This window comes from Neovison vison, chromosome 4, assembly GCF_020171115.1.
Source record: "Neovison vison isolate M4711 chromosome 4, ASM_NN_V1, whole genome shotgun sequence".
NCBI classification, from domain to species: domain Eukaryota; kingdom Metazoa; phylum Chordata; class Mammalia; order Carnivora; family Mustelidae; genus Neogale; species Neogale vison.
The window spans coordinates 181,788,284-181,802,166 of record NC_058094.1 but is presented as its reverse complement, the minus strand read 5'-3'; the positions used below and the strand labels follow the sequence as shown (position 1 = coordinate 181,802,166).

Genomic DNA, 13,883 nt, shown 5'->3' with positions numbered 1-13,883 from the left:
CACCTGCCCTGCGCTAAGGCGGGGGCTGGACCCAATTCCCTGAGAGAGAAATACGCAGGACTCGAGCCTTCCGCAATTCACTAAGACCATTTACGCAAGTGACGTCAAGCACTACTACTGGCTATAAGGGGGGGGAGGAGTACGTATCTGGCGTAAGGAGGGCGTACAGCGTTCCCGCCATTGGCGGCGGTTAGGGCGTTTACGCAACGGCCTGACGTAGAGGAAGGCGCGTTAGTCGGGGGGAAGGTTCTAGAAAAGCGGCGGCAGCGGCTCTAGCGGCAGTAGCAGCAGCGCCGAGTCCCGTGTGGAGGTGCTCTTAGCGGTGTTGTTTCTCGAGCAGCGGCAGTTCTCACTACAGCGCCAGGACGAGTCCGGTTCGTGTTCGTCCGCGGAGATCTCTCTCATCTCGCTCGGCTGCGGGAAATCGGGCTGAAGCGACTGAGTCCGCGATGGAGGTAACGGGTTTGAAATCAATGAGTTATTGAAAAGGGCATGGCGAGGCCGTTGGCGCCTCGGTAGAAGTCGGCCACCCGCCTCCGTCTGAGTGCGGCGGTGAAATAGGGCCGCTTCAAAAGCGGTTGGCTTCAGGATATTTTTGAAGAGGGTTCGTTAGTGGAGGCCTGATTGAACAGTACCTTCCCCACCCTCAGCCTGCCGGCGCCATTTCCCTTTGCTGGGGGTGGGGGATGGGGAATTTCCACATGGCGGACGCAGCCCTCCTTCGGCGAAAAGTGGGGCGCGGAGGCGGGAATTCTTACTCCCTTTTCAAAGCACGCTTATTTGAGGGGCCCGGCGTCCCCGCATCTGAGCTTTTTCGGCGGGCTTCGGATCCTCCTGAGCGAGGCTGCGGAGCTTCCCCTCCCCCCCCCCCTCTCCCGGGAACCGGATTTGGCGGCCGCCATTTTCATTCCTTTCCTTCCTCGCGGCGTTTTTCTTTTCAATCTCTGGATCCTGCTAATTTGATTCCTCTAACGAAGAACAGAAGTGGTTAACTATTTTTCTTTCTTTTCGGGCTGTTTTCATGCCGTTTCGAGGTGGATTCCGAGTGTTTTGTGAGCTTGGATCTTTAAAAGTCCTGCGCACCTCGTTAGAGTCTCTTTCCCTTTCCCTCGATGAAATGGCGCCATTGCGTTCAGAAGCCACACCGAAGAGCGGGCGGGTGGGGGAGTCGGTTCCCCGGGGCTGGTTCACACGGTTTGAGAGGAGGAGGTAAAACTACCACCCAGGGTGTTGGGCCCAGTTTTTAAGTCGAGCCGTACTACAAAGAACATTTTGCTTTTCAACTGTCGTGGGGGGGGTCCCCCTTTTTTTCCTTTTCTTTCTTTCCTTTTCTTTTTTTTCTTTTCTTTTTTTTTTCCTTTTTTTGGGAGCATCGGTATTATCTGGGTTTGTCGTCATTAAAAAGCTAGTCGAACCGCAGAAAACTTTAGAAATAAAAATTGGGAGCCATTAAGTTAGTACCGACTGGGTGGCAGTGGGGAAGATGGGGGGGGGCTGTCGGTTTCACAATTATTTTCCTGAAAGATTTCTTTTGAACTGTAGAATTACTCGTGTTTTAATATTTTTGCTGGGAAACAGTCTTTATTGAGTAATAGCAGAGGTTCTTGAGATACGGTAGGAATTAAGAGGAAAGTGAAAATTTTTATCTTCGGTTCTTTGGTTAAAACGTGGTTCAATCCTTCGTTACGAGTTAACGGCTGGGCCATTATGTATTTGAACTTTGTCATTTGCTTTTTTCATCTATGTTTGCTATGATGGTTGATCATTGTAAGAATAAGGTCTCAAGCGAAGGGGGCCTGATTGGGTATTTTCTTTGACCTTAAGCACACTTATAAAATAACTTTGTTTGTAATCGATAGTGGACATCGGGTAAGTTTGGAAAAAATTGAGGTAAGTAATGAGTTTTTGCCTTTTGTTAGTGATGTGTAAGAATTATCGTAAATGCTTTATTTTTTTTTAATTGCGTAAATGTGGATTGTAAAAGACCGACTTAACGCTAATTAGATAAATCAGCTTAATTTAAATACCAGTATGTCAGATAATCGCTTAACGAGTTATTTGAGTATTTTGGGAGCTTCATAGTTTTTTTCACCTTTCAAATTTTTTCACTGTTCTGAGAACTGCAGGGAAAAAAAATCTTTATTAAATGTTTATCACTTTTTTGAGCTGTTCGGAAATTCATGCGTGGAGGGAGATACCTCCATAGAACAGAGAGATGTAATATTATTTGCTGATAATAAGCTTTTATATGGGAAGTTATATTTGACCTTTGATTTGTATTACACACTAATAATAGTTGCTCCTGGACATTACGACCTATTCTGGTTTTTGAATATTTTAATTTTTTAACCTAGTTTTCTGAAAACACAGTATAACTCCCCCCCCCCCCTTAACTGACAGCCAAAAATACATGGCTGTTAATGCAACATATTTGCTTGGTGGCTTAGAGGGCTTAGAATTTTTTTTGACTCATGTCCCCTGTCCCCTCCCCCCCCAACACACTTGTAAAGTAAGAGACATTTGTGTTGTGTATTTGGCCAGATGGCCAGTAAGGCCAGTACACCTGAATTTTTGTGGGTGGTTGTTGGTTTTGTCCCCTCCTTTCCCTGAAGTGTAAATCGTAGCAGTACCAAACTACTGAGTAGTTAACAGTGATCATTTAAAGTTTTATGGTTTTTGAAAGGTTAGATTACAGCAGTTTACTGCACTAATGGTTCAGTAATAATTCAAGATTGTTCTGTGTCCTGTCAATACCAAATACAAGTATGCCCACAAAAACCCCAGGTAGGTTAAAAACTATTGAAGCTCTGAATACCCGGCATTGGTCATGTTATTTGTGCCTTGGTCAAAAAGGGGGGGGAGCAGATTTTATAAGGCTCTTTGGGTACATAACATCGAATGTTTTAAGTTTTTTGTCATCCACCCCCCACCCCAGTCCTTCATGGAGAGTACATATATGGGGAAAGATTTTTCTTGGTGGGTTTTTTTTTTTTCTCTCTAATTGCGATGCATTAGAATCACCACCAGAGGGAGCAGAAAAGAGAAATGAAATGTGACTGTTCAGACACTGAATCCTGAAATGGTAAATTATGGGTTATAAGTAAACAACAGTTTTTGTATTAAGAAGCAGTATATTTACAATGCATATTTAAAAGCCAATTTCTTTGTTTTGGGCAATAGGATTGAATGCAGATTTTGATGAAAGTCCTTTAAACCTTCAATGACCAGAGAATAGGTTTATTCCTCTTTTCAGAAAGTTTTAAGATAAAGAGATGTTAAATTTATTCAAAATAATTTAATGTCATGTAAATTTAGATCAAGCATTAATGATTTTGAGACTTGTGTAGATCAGCTGGGGCAATTTTTTTGGTGTAACACAACTAATATGCAGTTTAACATATGGTTTAAATTTGATGTAAGTTTTTTTTTTCCCCCCCAGAAAACTTTAGAAACTGTTCCTTTGGAGAGGAAAAAGGTACTCTGCCAGCAGGTCACCTCATATTTAAGAATTTAATTTCCTGCATACAAAGAGGAAATGTAAATAAAAATTGAAATGGTGTTCTCCTTTGCAGAGAGAAAAGGAACAGTTCCGTAAACTCTTTATTGGTGGCTTGAGCTTTGAAACCACAGAAGAAAGTTTGAGGAATTACTACGAGCAATGGGGGAAACTTACAGACTGTGTGGTACGTTATAGAAAAGCGCCTGCAGATACTAGTCTTTAAACTGTTAGGTGTTTAAGATGTTGAGTAAAATGCAGAGAAAATTATTTTGATTTCTGTTCATTGTGAAAACTACTAGTCTTTTAAATTGTTAGTTCATAACATAATGAAACGAGGAGCTAAAGTTTCCCCTTTGGTTTTAAGGTTATGAGGGATCCTGCAAGCAAAAGATCAAGAGGATTTGGCTTTGTAACTTTTTCATCCATGGCTGAGGTTGATGCTGCCATGGCTGCAAGACCTCATTCAATTGATGGGAGAGTGGTTGAGCCAAAACGTGCTGTTGCAAGAGAGGTGAGCAAAATATAACTGTACCGTTAATACAAAGAATATTCTGTCCTACTGAAGATTACACTAACTTTTGAAAGAATTAAGTTTTGGATCTTCACATGCTCTGTTAGTTTTCTACTCTTTGCTTTTCTTAGATTTACATTTATTTTCTCCCCCCAAAAAAACCTGGGTTCTTAGTTGTAAGATGTTGCTTTATCTGGTGCATTATCATAGAATAAAGGCTGTCTTGGGTTCCCAGATAGTGTGCTTTAAAATGTGTTTTGGTTTCTTCTGTTAAGATTTTTTTTTCTCCCATAATTTCAGGAATCTGGAAAACCGGGGGCTCATGTAACTGTGAAGAAGCTGTTTGTCGGTGGGATTAAAGAAGATACTGAGGAACATCATCTTAGAGATTATTTTGAGGAATATGGAAAGATTGATACCATTGAGATAATTACTGATAGACAGTCTGGAAAGAAAAGAGGCTTTGGATTTGTTACTTTTGATGATCATGATCCTGTGGATAAGATCGTGTGTAAGTGTCTATAAGTAGGTTGTGTTGCTCTTTACATACAAGGTTTTGAGTTAACTTTATTAAAGGGTAGATTGTACAGGTTGTGTACTGATAAAAGAATTTTTATATAATGGAGTGTGAACTCTTCATTGCAGTGCAGAAATATCATACCATCAATGGTCATAATGCAGAAGTAAGAAAGGCTCTGTCTAGACAAGAAATGCAGGAAGTCCAAAGTTCTAGAAGTGGAAGAGGAGGTAACTTTTAACTCCTGTTTATTTTTCTTCTTAAAACTTACTTGAATAAATGCTTGTTACTAACCTGGCCACTTAATACAGGTAATTTTGGTTTTGGAGATTCTCGTGGTGGTGGTGGAAATTTTGGACCAGGACCAGGAAGTAATTTTAGAGGAGGATCTGGTAAGTTTGCGTTCTAAATGTTACATAAGGGTATATATGCTAAATTAAAAATTAATTCAGTTTGAATTAGAGGAAATGCAGTCTAATTTTTTAAAGGTTTTTTTTAAGACTTAAGTAGATTGTATCCTGGTGGAATATTTTTAATTTGCCAGGTAGGAGGTTATAGTTAAAAACGTGATCTTAAAAATGTAATCCAAGACAATCAATTGCAGAGATCTTTTTAGGGTAGTACACTTAAAAAAAAAAAAAAAGAAAAAGTTTTGTGATTTGAAACTAGCTTTAAAAAAATGGGTGTGCTCCTGAGTGGGAAGTGAAGACCTGTAGAGAGTTTGTCTATAGGCTTTTTAAAAGGTCTGTAGCAGTTACTATTTTTTTTTCTTTCAGAGTTCAGTTATATTTGAATTACTGATAATCAAGAATCTCATTCTTGCACATAAATTACAAATAACTTGATCTTAGTCAAAAAGCCAAGAAGTGATCTTATGCATAAATAAATGGAATCTCTTAAAAATTAAGTCTTGCCAAGTCTAAGCCCACAAATTAGACAATTGCCTTGGGAGATTTGTCCGTGTATGTCTTTCTTTAAAGAAATTAGTAACAGTACCTTTCTAGCACAAAGAGGGTGTCCTTAATAATTTTCATTCAGAAGTATTAATAATGTAGAGGAAAGGGTAAGAAATTAAAACGAGGGTGAACAGAGTATAACTTTCTTTCTGTCTCTAACAGATGGATATGGAAGTGGTCGTGGATTTGGGGATGGCTATAATGGGTATGGAGGAGGACCTGGAGGTCAGTTTCTGTTGCATTTTAGTTTGTGATTTAAAAATATAAGCACTATGTATTTGTATAGTTGCATGTTATACATTAGTTTTTAATGTTCTGCATTTTACCTTTGTAAAGGGCTTAGGTGGTAGTGGTTCAGTTATTTGGCTCTTCCTTTATAATTGCATTTTAGTTGTATACCTTATGGAAAGTATTATTTGCTTATACGTGTTAAATATCATTTGCAAAATCATTTAGGATGATTTTAATAGAGCTTTTAAGATTTTGCCGTCATGCTATCCCATTGTTTTCTTAAGCAAAGAATCAGATCTAGCTGTATTCTGTATGCTGTTTTCCTGAAAAACAGACCACTGGATTTAATAATCGTGGTCAACCTGTAAGGGGAGGGGTATGTAAGATTAGTTGTTTATCTTAAAATTAGTCCCTTACCAGGTTAAATCCCCCATGCAATTAATTTTCAAAAGTAACTGAAAACTTCCTAAAATACACAATTGTACAGTTGTGTTCTTGGGACCAGCTCAAGTTGTGAGCCACTGTTCCATAACAAGTGATGTATTAGATGTATGTTCTGTTGGAGTACAGAAAAGTTTACATGCTTACTGATAAATGTCCTATTAAGAATGGGATATTAAAAATGGTGAGCTAGTAATAGACCTGATAGCTGGTTTTGCCACTCCTTGAGTACGGTTAAGTTAATCCTATATCCTAACTACATCAGTTTTGCTTTGAAATCCAAATACTAATTTGGTATTATGAGAAAGATGAGTTCTTGTATTTCAGTAATTGGAGACTGCCATTTTAATTTTCTGAATTATATACAAGTTTGCTAATTTCTGGTCCTCCCCCCATTTCTACTCAGAAAACGGGTGTAGTGGGCATATTATTTAAGAGACATGGGAATTTATGGGGAAACAGCTTCTTGGAACTTAATCTTTTGGACCAGTTAGGGGTATGTGGCTTTTTTTTGGTCCTGCTACCCTGTGCCTCTTGTCTGCTCCCACAATCCTTAGGCAAAACACAAGTGTTTCAGGATATCTTCAAGAGAATCTTAATGTTTTTGCTGTCAGGGGAGAGCTGTGGCATTGCAAGAATTTGTCTCTGTAAAAGGTTTTTATCCAGTTTGTGAACAAGTGCTCCCTGCCCCTAAATGTTTACCAGGGACAGGTACTCTGTTCTGCCCTTGAGGCTGTTAAGGAAGAGATTTCATAAAATAAGTACTTTATTTATAAGAATGTGTTTTGGAAAGCTGGAAATGGGTGTGATAAGACAGTTCAAATGCCATTGAAAATATTAAGTAATTACTTAAAGGCTTATTTTATAATAGGTGGCAATTTTGGAGGTAGCCCTGGTTATGGAGGAGGAAGAGGAGGATATGGTGGTGGAGGACCTGGATATGGCAACCAGGGTGGGGGCTACGGAGGTGGTTATGACAACTATGGAGGAGGTAATAAATTCACCTGCAACCTTTATGTGGGAATTTGGATTGGAATTAATGACTTTTAACACATGAGATTTTGCATTACAATGTTGTCAGTAGTTGTCTTAAAACTGTAGAGTTGTAGATAGGGGTCTTGCATTTATTCTGATGATTGTTTTTCTGGGAGATTTGTTCTTAATATGCTTACCATGTTTGCTGGTTTAATGCTTGAATATGTTATTTTGAAGGTCATTGTGCAAAACCTATTCAAATTTTTTCACAGGAAATTATGGAAGTGGAAATTACAATGATTTTGGAAATTATAACCAGCAACCCTCTAACTATGGTCCAATGAAGAGTGGAAACTTTGGTGGTAGCAGGAACATGGGGGGACCATATGGTGGAGGTAATTTGTTAGATTGTTTACATTTTGCGATTACAGGATACTTTCATGACTTTAAGAATGAAGACATCTGATTGTTAGTTTGAGTTAATACTTAAAATGTAATTCAGTATAAAATGGTGGGATATTAGTGGTATAAATATTTTGGACTTGGGAAAGTGGTTTGGGCATATAAGGTGGGGATTTTGGGGGGGCTAATTATTTCCTACGAAAAAGTCAAAGAAGATTGAGCACATTACAAGTTACATAAAGTTCTAGGAATTATCTCTGAAAATTATTTGAGATTACTTATTAAAAGTCTTATTTAAGGTTTGGAGACAGTTGTAGTACTAAACCAATGTTTTTATGCTGCTTATGTTTGGAATACCTTTTTTTAACCCTATACTGACAGCTGTATAAAGGAATAGCAGCAGTAAGATGTTCAAGTGTAAAGGGCAAAATTAAACTTTGTGAGTCTGGGGTAATTCATCGTCCAGGTTGTGGGTTAACCACAAGCAAATAATAAGTTATGCACTGTGTTTCAAGGAGGGTTATGTCTAGCTATAAGATAGCATCAGGCTTATTATGGAAATTGGAAATAAGTTTGCTTTCTATTGCTGTTTCAATAATTCTAGGAAACTATGGTCCTGGAGGCAGTGGAGGAAGTGGGGGTTATGGAGGGAGAAGCCGATACTGAGCTTCTTCCTATTTGCCATGGGTAAGTAGCTTTTGAGTTTTACATTATTATTGTCTTGGGAGATCTAGCTGCCAGGAGTAAAAGCTTTTTAGGATCATGTTATCTTTCCTTAAAATCTGGTTAGATGGATAATTTCATAACCTATTTTTTTTTTACTCTTTACTTCTGTTGAAACAGGCTTCACTGTATAAATAGGAGAGGATGAGAGCCCAGAGGTAACAGAACAGCTTCAGGTTATCGAAATAACAATGTTAAGGAAACTCTTATCTCAGTCATGCATAAATATGCAGTGATATGGCAGAAGACACCAGAGCAGATGCAGAGAGCCATTTTGTGAATGGATTGGATTATTTAATAACATTACCTTACTGTGGAGGAAGGATTGTAAAAAAAAAAAAAATGCCTTTGAGACAGTTTCTTAGCTTTTTAATTGTTGTTTCTTTCTAGTGGTCTTTGTAAGAGTGTAGAAGCATTCCTTCTTTGATAATGTTAAATTTGTAAGTTTCAGGTGACATGTGAAACCTTTTTTAAGATTTTTCTCAAAGTTTTGAAAAGCTATTAGCCAGGATCATGGTGTAATAAGACATAACGTTTTTCCTTTAAAAAAATTTAAGTGCGTGTGTAGAGTTAAGAAGCTGTTGTACATTTATGATTTAATAAAATAATTCTAAAGGAAATTGTGTAATTATAGACTTTTTATTTTAAATAAGTTAAGGAGTGGGTAGTATAATTAAGGTCCATTGCAAAGCTGTTGTTATATTTGTGTAAGATAAATGCTGGTCAGATATAAGTGTGTTGTCTGCAATTCATCAGGATTAAATTATCTAGATAACTTAAGGGATATCTCTGCAAAGAGAAACACCTTTTTAGATCTTTTAGATGCTGCTTCTTCAATGCAAGGAAAGGAAATAACCCCAGCGAGGTACTCTTCAGGGATACAGGTCTAGTACAAGAGAACTCTTGACGGCTACTAAGTTCAGCCAGTCTTAAAAAACTGTGCTGTTTCTGCAAAGCTTTAAACTACAGTAGTTTATAAGGATGACAACGAAAGCTGAGGGTGTAGAGCAAAATAGTTCTAAGCTTCAGTTAAACTTCTTTAGGTAAGATCTTAATTTACTTTTTCTTTCTTAATTTTCCTCCCCAAAAGATAAACTAATACTACTCTTCAATGGTCTTTCAGTATAGTGGTTCTTATGTAGTTTAACATAGCTATAAATTTGAGTTTAACAATTTATAAACTCAAGAGAATAATCTTATAAACCCTGTTTTCCAATCTGTCATTTACTTAAATTATTTTGGTTGTTTTTTCCCCCCTTTTTTTCCTTCTTTCCCACCCCCTCTCCCTCTATGAAGATTCAGGTGCTTAACATATCATTTTTTTCCCTGCTGGAATTTTAGCATTGATATGAACCATGGACAAGTATATTCTGCTGCCACAAAGACTGTAAAGTGCTTCATTTCAACAGCTGAGGCGCAAGCCAAGTGATCATTAATAAAGCTTTTCTTGGTTCCTTCAGTGGTGTTGGTAGTAAAATGGTAGGTAAAAGTTAGGCTGCAAGTTCAATAAATCATGAAATTACCCATCATTACACCCTTGTGTATTCACGTTTCTTGGATCAAGCATTTTGAGTGAACTCTAGTGGTTTTTATTAAAAATAAAGATATTTTGTTCTTCTGTTATATGGTTGTTCTAGTTTTACATGCTTATCAGGATCAGGTTCAGGAGAAGGTAGGGTAAAATGGTTGAAACTATTTCCAAATGATAGTTTATTCTTAACAAATAAAGTGTCTACATTATAAATCCTGTATGTATCCAGTACTAAATATTTGGGTTTAAATGTGATAATTTTTTCCCAACCCCGTACCTTATAGGAGAGATGTAGGTTGGCTGCTGAAATTCTTAAATGTCATCAGAGTTTGATTTGCCTGGCTTTATTGCCTTTTCAGGAATGTGATAATCAGGGCATATTCTACTGTATGCACCAGTGAGTCTTCTTTGATCCTAAGACCACCACTGAAGTTATTTAGGTTCTTTGGACAAACATGATAAACTTCTTCAGATACTTTTTTTTTCCTTTGGCAGGAAGGTGTCTTGCTGCAGGTAACTAATGAAGAAGTGGTCAACCACAGAGTCTTCAAGAAATAAGAAATTCTGTACCATCTGAAAGTAGTTCTTGTTGGTGCCTTCATTTAAAAAAAAAAAAAGCACTTTAAGTTTAAAGGGAAATGTTTTCTGATAAAATACAAACTTCATTTAGTACAGGTTCTTAATATAAAACAATTACAAAATGAGTGTTGTTTGTAAAAGAGTAACATCAGATAAGCTAGAGAGAGAAATGTATCATGTTTTAAACTAGGTTTTGTGAGTAGACAGATAAAAATTCTATTTTAAATATAAAGTTTATAAAATAAACACTTTTGTATTAAAATACTTGGTGTAATGTTTACACATAAAATGTGTGAATCTTGTTCTATAAACATTCAGTTGTCTAAAAGATTGCCATCCCCTAGATTTTTCAAAGCAGTTTGAAAAAACTATGCATATTGCCATTTTTCTCTCAGTATTGATAGTCCAATGAGAAAAGGATTTGTGGACATTATTGGCTGTCCCTAATAAAATGCCATTCTTTACATACTGTACATTCAGCGTTTGAATACTGCTCTAGTTTTCTGGCTTTACCTTGTATGTAAAACATTGCTGGTGGCGTTGTTAAAAATATTTTTAAACCGCTAGAGTTGTCCCAGTTAAGTGACTGCAAAGTGCTGAGACAGTCTGTCATAGTAGCTACTCAAATGTTGATGACTTCTATGCATTTTAACTGAGTTTCAGTGGTTGTCTTTTTAAAGGTTTAAACATGGTGTACAGAATTTAACAAGCAGTAGCTTTCTTGTATATATTACCTGAAACAATGAAAGATAACAGGAAAGATACATAGGTTGATAAAACCAAAACCGGTTGGGCTTTTTTTGTTTTGGGGTGGGGGGGTTGGTTTTGATGATGAGGTGTATCTCACAGGTAAGTCAGACTGATGATTAACAGAAGATAAGCTACATTGTTACTTGTTTAAAATACAGTAGATGTGTCCATCAGCTAAACTTCAGAGTACTTAAAAATCAGGTACATAATTTGAAGGATTTGAAGGAGGTTAATCAAGCTGGTATAACAGCACAACCTGAAGTACCGGACTCTTAATCAGGACAAACTTTTTTGAAAATATAGCACAAAATAGGCTGAAAAGAACTGGCTTACTGTAGTTAAGCAGGTAATGTTGAATAATCCACGTGGTTACTCCCTTGTGTAAGTATATTGGGCTGCTAATTTCCGTTAGAACTAAAGATTTAAGGTAGTTGTAAGTATTCCACAAGAGAACATTTTTTTTGCATATGTTGCTGCATAAATTTCTATACAAGGCTTAATCCTTAAGTTCAATATAAGGCAGTTTGGAGCAACACTGAATTTGTTACTTTCTGCAGTATTTTCAGGTCAATAACTTGAAAACAAACTACTTAGCTGAAGTTCAAGGTTGCCTTTAGGAAAATCTTCACTAGGGCATACTGGCATGGCTGGCAAGTTGGGGCTGGCTATTTCCTTTCCCTATACTTAACTATTGGAGCAGTCAAAAAACCCTCAACATAATCAATGTTTGGCAGTACCTTGTATCCTAATGGTCACATCATGTGAATGGAGGGCGTTTACTCTTGGACTACTGGGAAACTAGCATCATTGGGAGCCATATTGAGGGCTGGCTTCTACATTAGGAGTGTTCATCTTCACTGGAAGTTTTGAAACTTGCTCTATTGCATGTAAGGTTTTCAATAACTGGTGTACGAATATAAGCCAAGATGGTCTAAAAGGGATTATAACTATTTGCACTAAGTGTTGAGAGTACGGAGTTAATTTAAGGAAACTTGAATCCTATCTGTTCACAAGTGTGGGTTCCTTTCCAGAAAGGAAGACAACACTAACCATATACTAAAAACATACACATTCTTGGCAACATTTGATGTAAATTTGATCTCCGAGCTTTGGAATGAATGCCTCTAGATGGTTGATACACCCCTTTCAGTTTTAATGACCCTGTTTAGTACTGCGCCGATCATTTAGATGTAACATTTTTGGGTGATGCATGTAGAGAAGTGAGTAGACTACCCAAGAAGGGGGATGTTAAGAATGATCTAGACATATGAAAAGCGTGTAAGTCTTCGTATGTGCACGGTATAGTCTGAGTTTTCTGGGGCTTGAATGTGTGCAGATTGGATTTTCTGAATGTTCTAAAGGTCCTGGTTGAACTGAGGCGAGCCTTGAGAGGAATCCAAATTAACCAGACATTCTTTAGTACATGTTGCATGGAAATTAATATACACTTGAAAATATAATTTCACCTGTAAGATGATTCAGCATGGATGTCTGTTGATGGCTACTTTTGGAATATGAAGGCTTTCTTTGGATAAGGACAAATGAGATGCTGAGATTTCTTCCCTTGTAACTTTATAATTGGAGGAGTGACTTCTGCATTAACAGTTGTTTCCTATAGGTGAAGAAGGTAAGACTAATTTCCTTTTGGGACCAATTCAGACTGGGTTGTAAGTTTGGGCCTATCCACTGCAGATGCAGGAGGGGAAGGGGTACCCACCAGAAAAGGTCTTCAAAAGTTAAGGGTTATTTAGCTGCTTAAATGTAATAAGCATTACTGATCCCCTTGAAATTTGCAATTGTAAACCCTATACCAGATAACCTGAAACACTAGAGGTATGAGGTCACCTACCTCTCCCACCATCAGAACCTTACTGTGATAAAACTGTTTCTCAGTTGAACAGTCTTGACTGTGTTAGTCCTCTACGAGTAATAGGAGGGATACAGCAGTTTAAGGAGTGGCAGGTAAAGTGCATATAGCTTCAGTGAGAACAACTTTGAGATTTTTAACATGGTCAGAAACCAAATCAGATTTCTCCTTTTCAACCTTTGTAATTATCCTGAGCTCCAGGATAATTACACTTAAAGAACAGTAGCTGGAATAATTTAGTCCTTCAGGTATCCCACTTATGCAAGGGAATTTAGACTAAAATCTTGGCCTGGGATTTCCACTGCTGAAACGTGTCATGAGAGTTGAGTAAGCAGCTCTAGTTTACATCCTTGGGAACGAGATTTTTCTTTGGAAGTTGGGTGCATTTACCTTTGGTCACAGTGTACCATACACCTTCCAGATTTCAAACCATTGGTTTGAGTTTCAGGATTGAACCTTTGGTGTATAGTTCACTGTGGTACTTGATATTTTCAGGGATTTGAGGATAATGCCCAGTCTTAAGTGTTAAACAGTCAGGTAGATAAGGCTACTCCTAGGTAAGTTTGTACCATGGAACATTAAATTTTAGATGTAAAGGACTTTCTGTAGAAATGTGCCTTCCTTGCAGCTGAAATTAAATTACAATCTGAGGTGTATTCCCTTAAAGAGTTTAATCTGAATAGACATTAACTGTACAAAACTGCAGCAACCTTAGAAGTACCTTGTTGGCAAAATCTAGACTTAAGAAATGCCTTCCTGAGGCATCTGGGTGGCTCAGTGGGTTAAAGCCTCTGCCTTTGGCTCAGGTCATGATCCCAGAGCCCGGCATCGGGTTCTCTGCTTGGCAGTCAGCCTGCTTCCCTTCCTCCCTCTCTATCAAATAAATAATAAATAAAATCTT

General features: G+C 37.7%; 1 protein-coding gene across 5 annotated transcripts; it reads left to right on the top strand.

The window, feature by feature from the left end:
* The first annotated feature begins 255 nt into the window (after positions 1-255).
* On the top strand, positions 256-10,838 carry HNRNPA2B1 (heterogeneous nuclear ribonucleoprotein A2/B1). Of its 5 annotated transcripts, XR_006384283.1 has the most exons (13): positions 257-455; positions 3,440-3,475; positions 3,573-3,683; positions 3,864-4,010; positions 4,311-4,521; positions 4,656-4,757; positions 4,839-4,919; positions 5,646-5,708; positions 7,027-7,146; positions 7,403-7,525; positions 8,137-8,219; positions 9,597-9,734; positions 10,282-10,838. XR_006384283.1 is itself a non-coding variant. In XM_044246252.1 (12 exons), exons 1-11 carry the CDS (start codon positions 450-452, stop codon positions 8,196-8,198), a joined length of 1,062 nt encoding a protein of 353 aa, XP_044102187.1. In that variant the 5' UTR covers positions 257-449; the 3' UTR covers positions 8,199-8,219; positions 10,282-10,838. The 5 variants fall into 5 exon arrangements, 4 of the variants coding, with proteins under 4 accessions (XP_044102189.1, XP_044102187.1, XP_044102186.1 ...); XM_044246252.1 differs by lacking the exon at positions 9,597-9,734; XM_044246251.1 differs by lacking the exons at positions 9,597-9,734; positions 10,282-10,838 and adding an exon at positions 8,376-8,875.
* Positions 10,839-13,883: the final 3,045 nt, after the last annotated feature.

Coding starts and splice junctions, on each gene's coding strand:
- HNRNPA2B1 (XM_044246252.1), top strand. Junction 5,709..7,026: donor GTATGGAGGAGGACCTGGAG/GTCAGTTTCTGT, acceptor ATTTTATAATAG/GTGGCAATTTTGGAGGTAGC. Junction 7,526..8,136: donor GGGGGGACCATATGGTGGAG/GTAATTTGTTAG, acceptor CAATAATTCTAG/GAAACTATGGTCCTGGAGGC.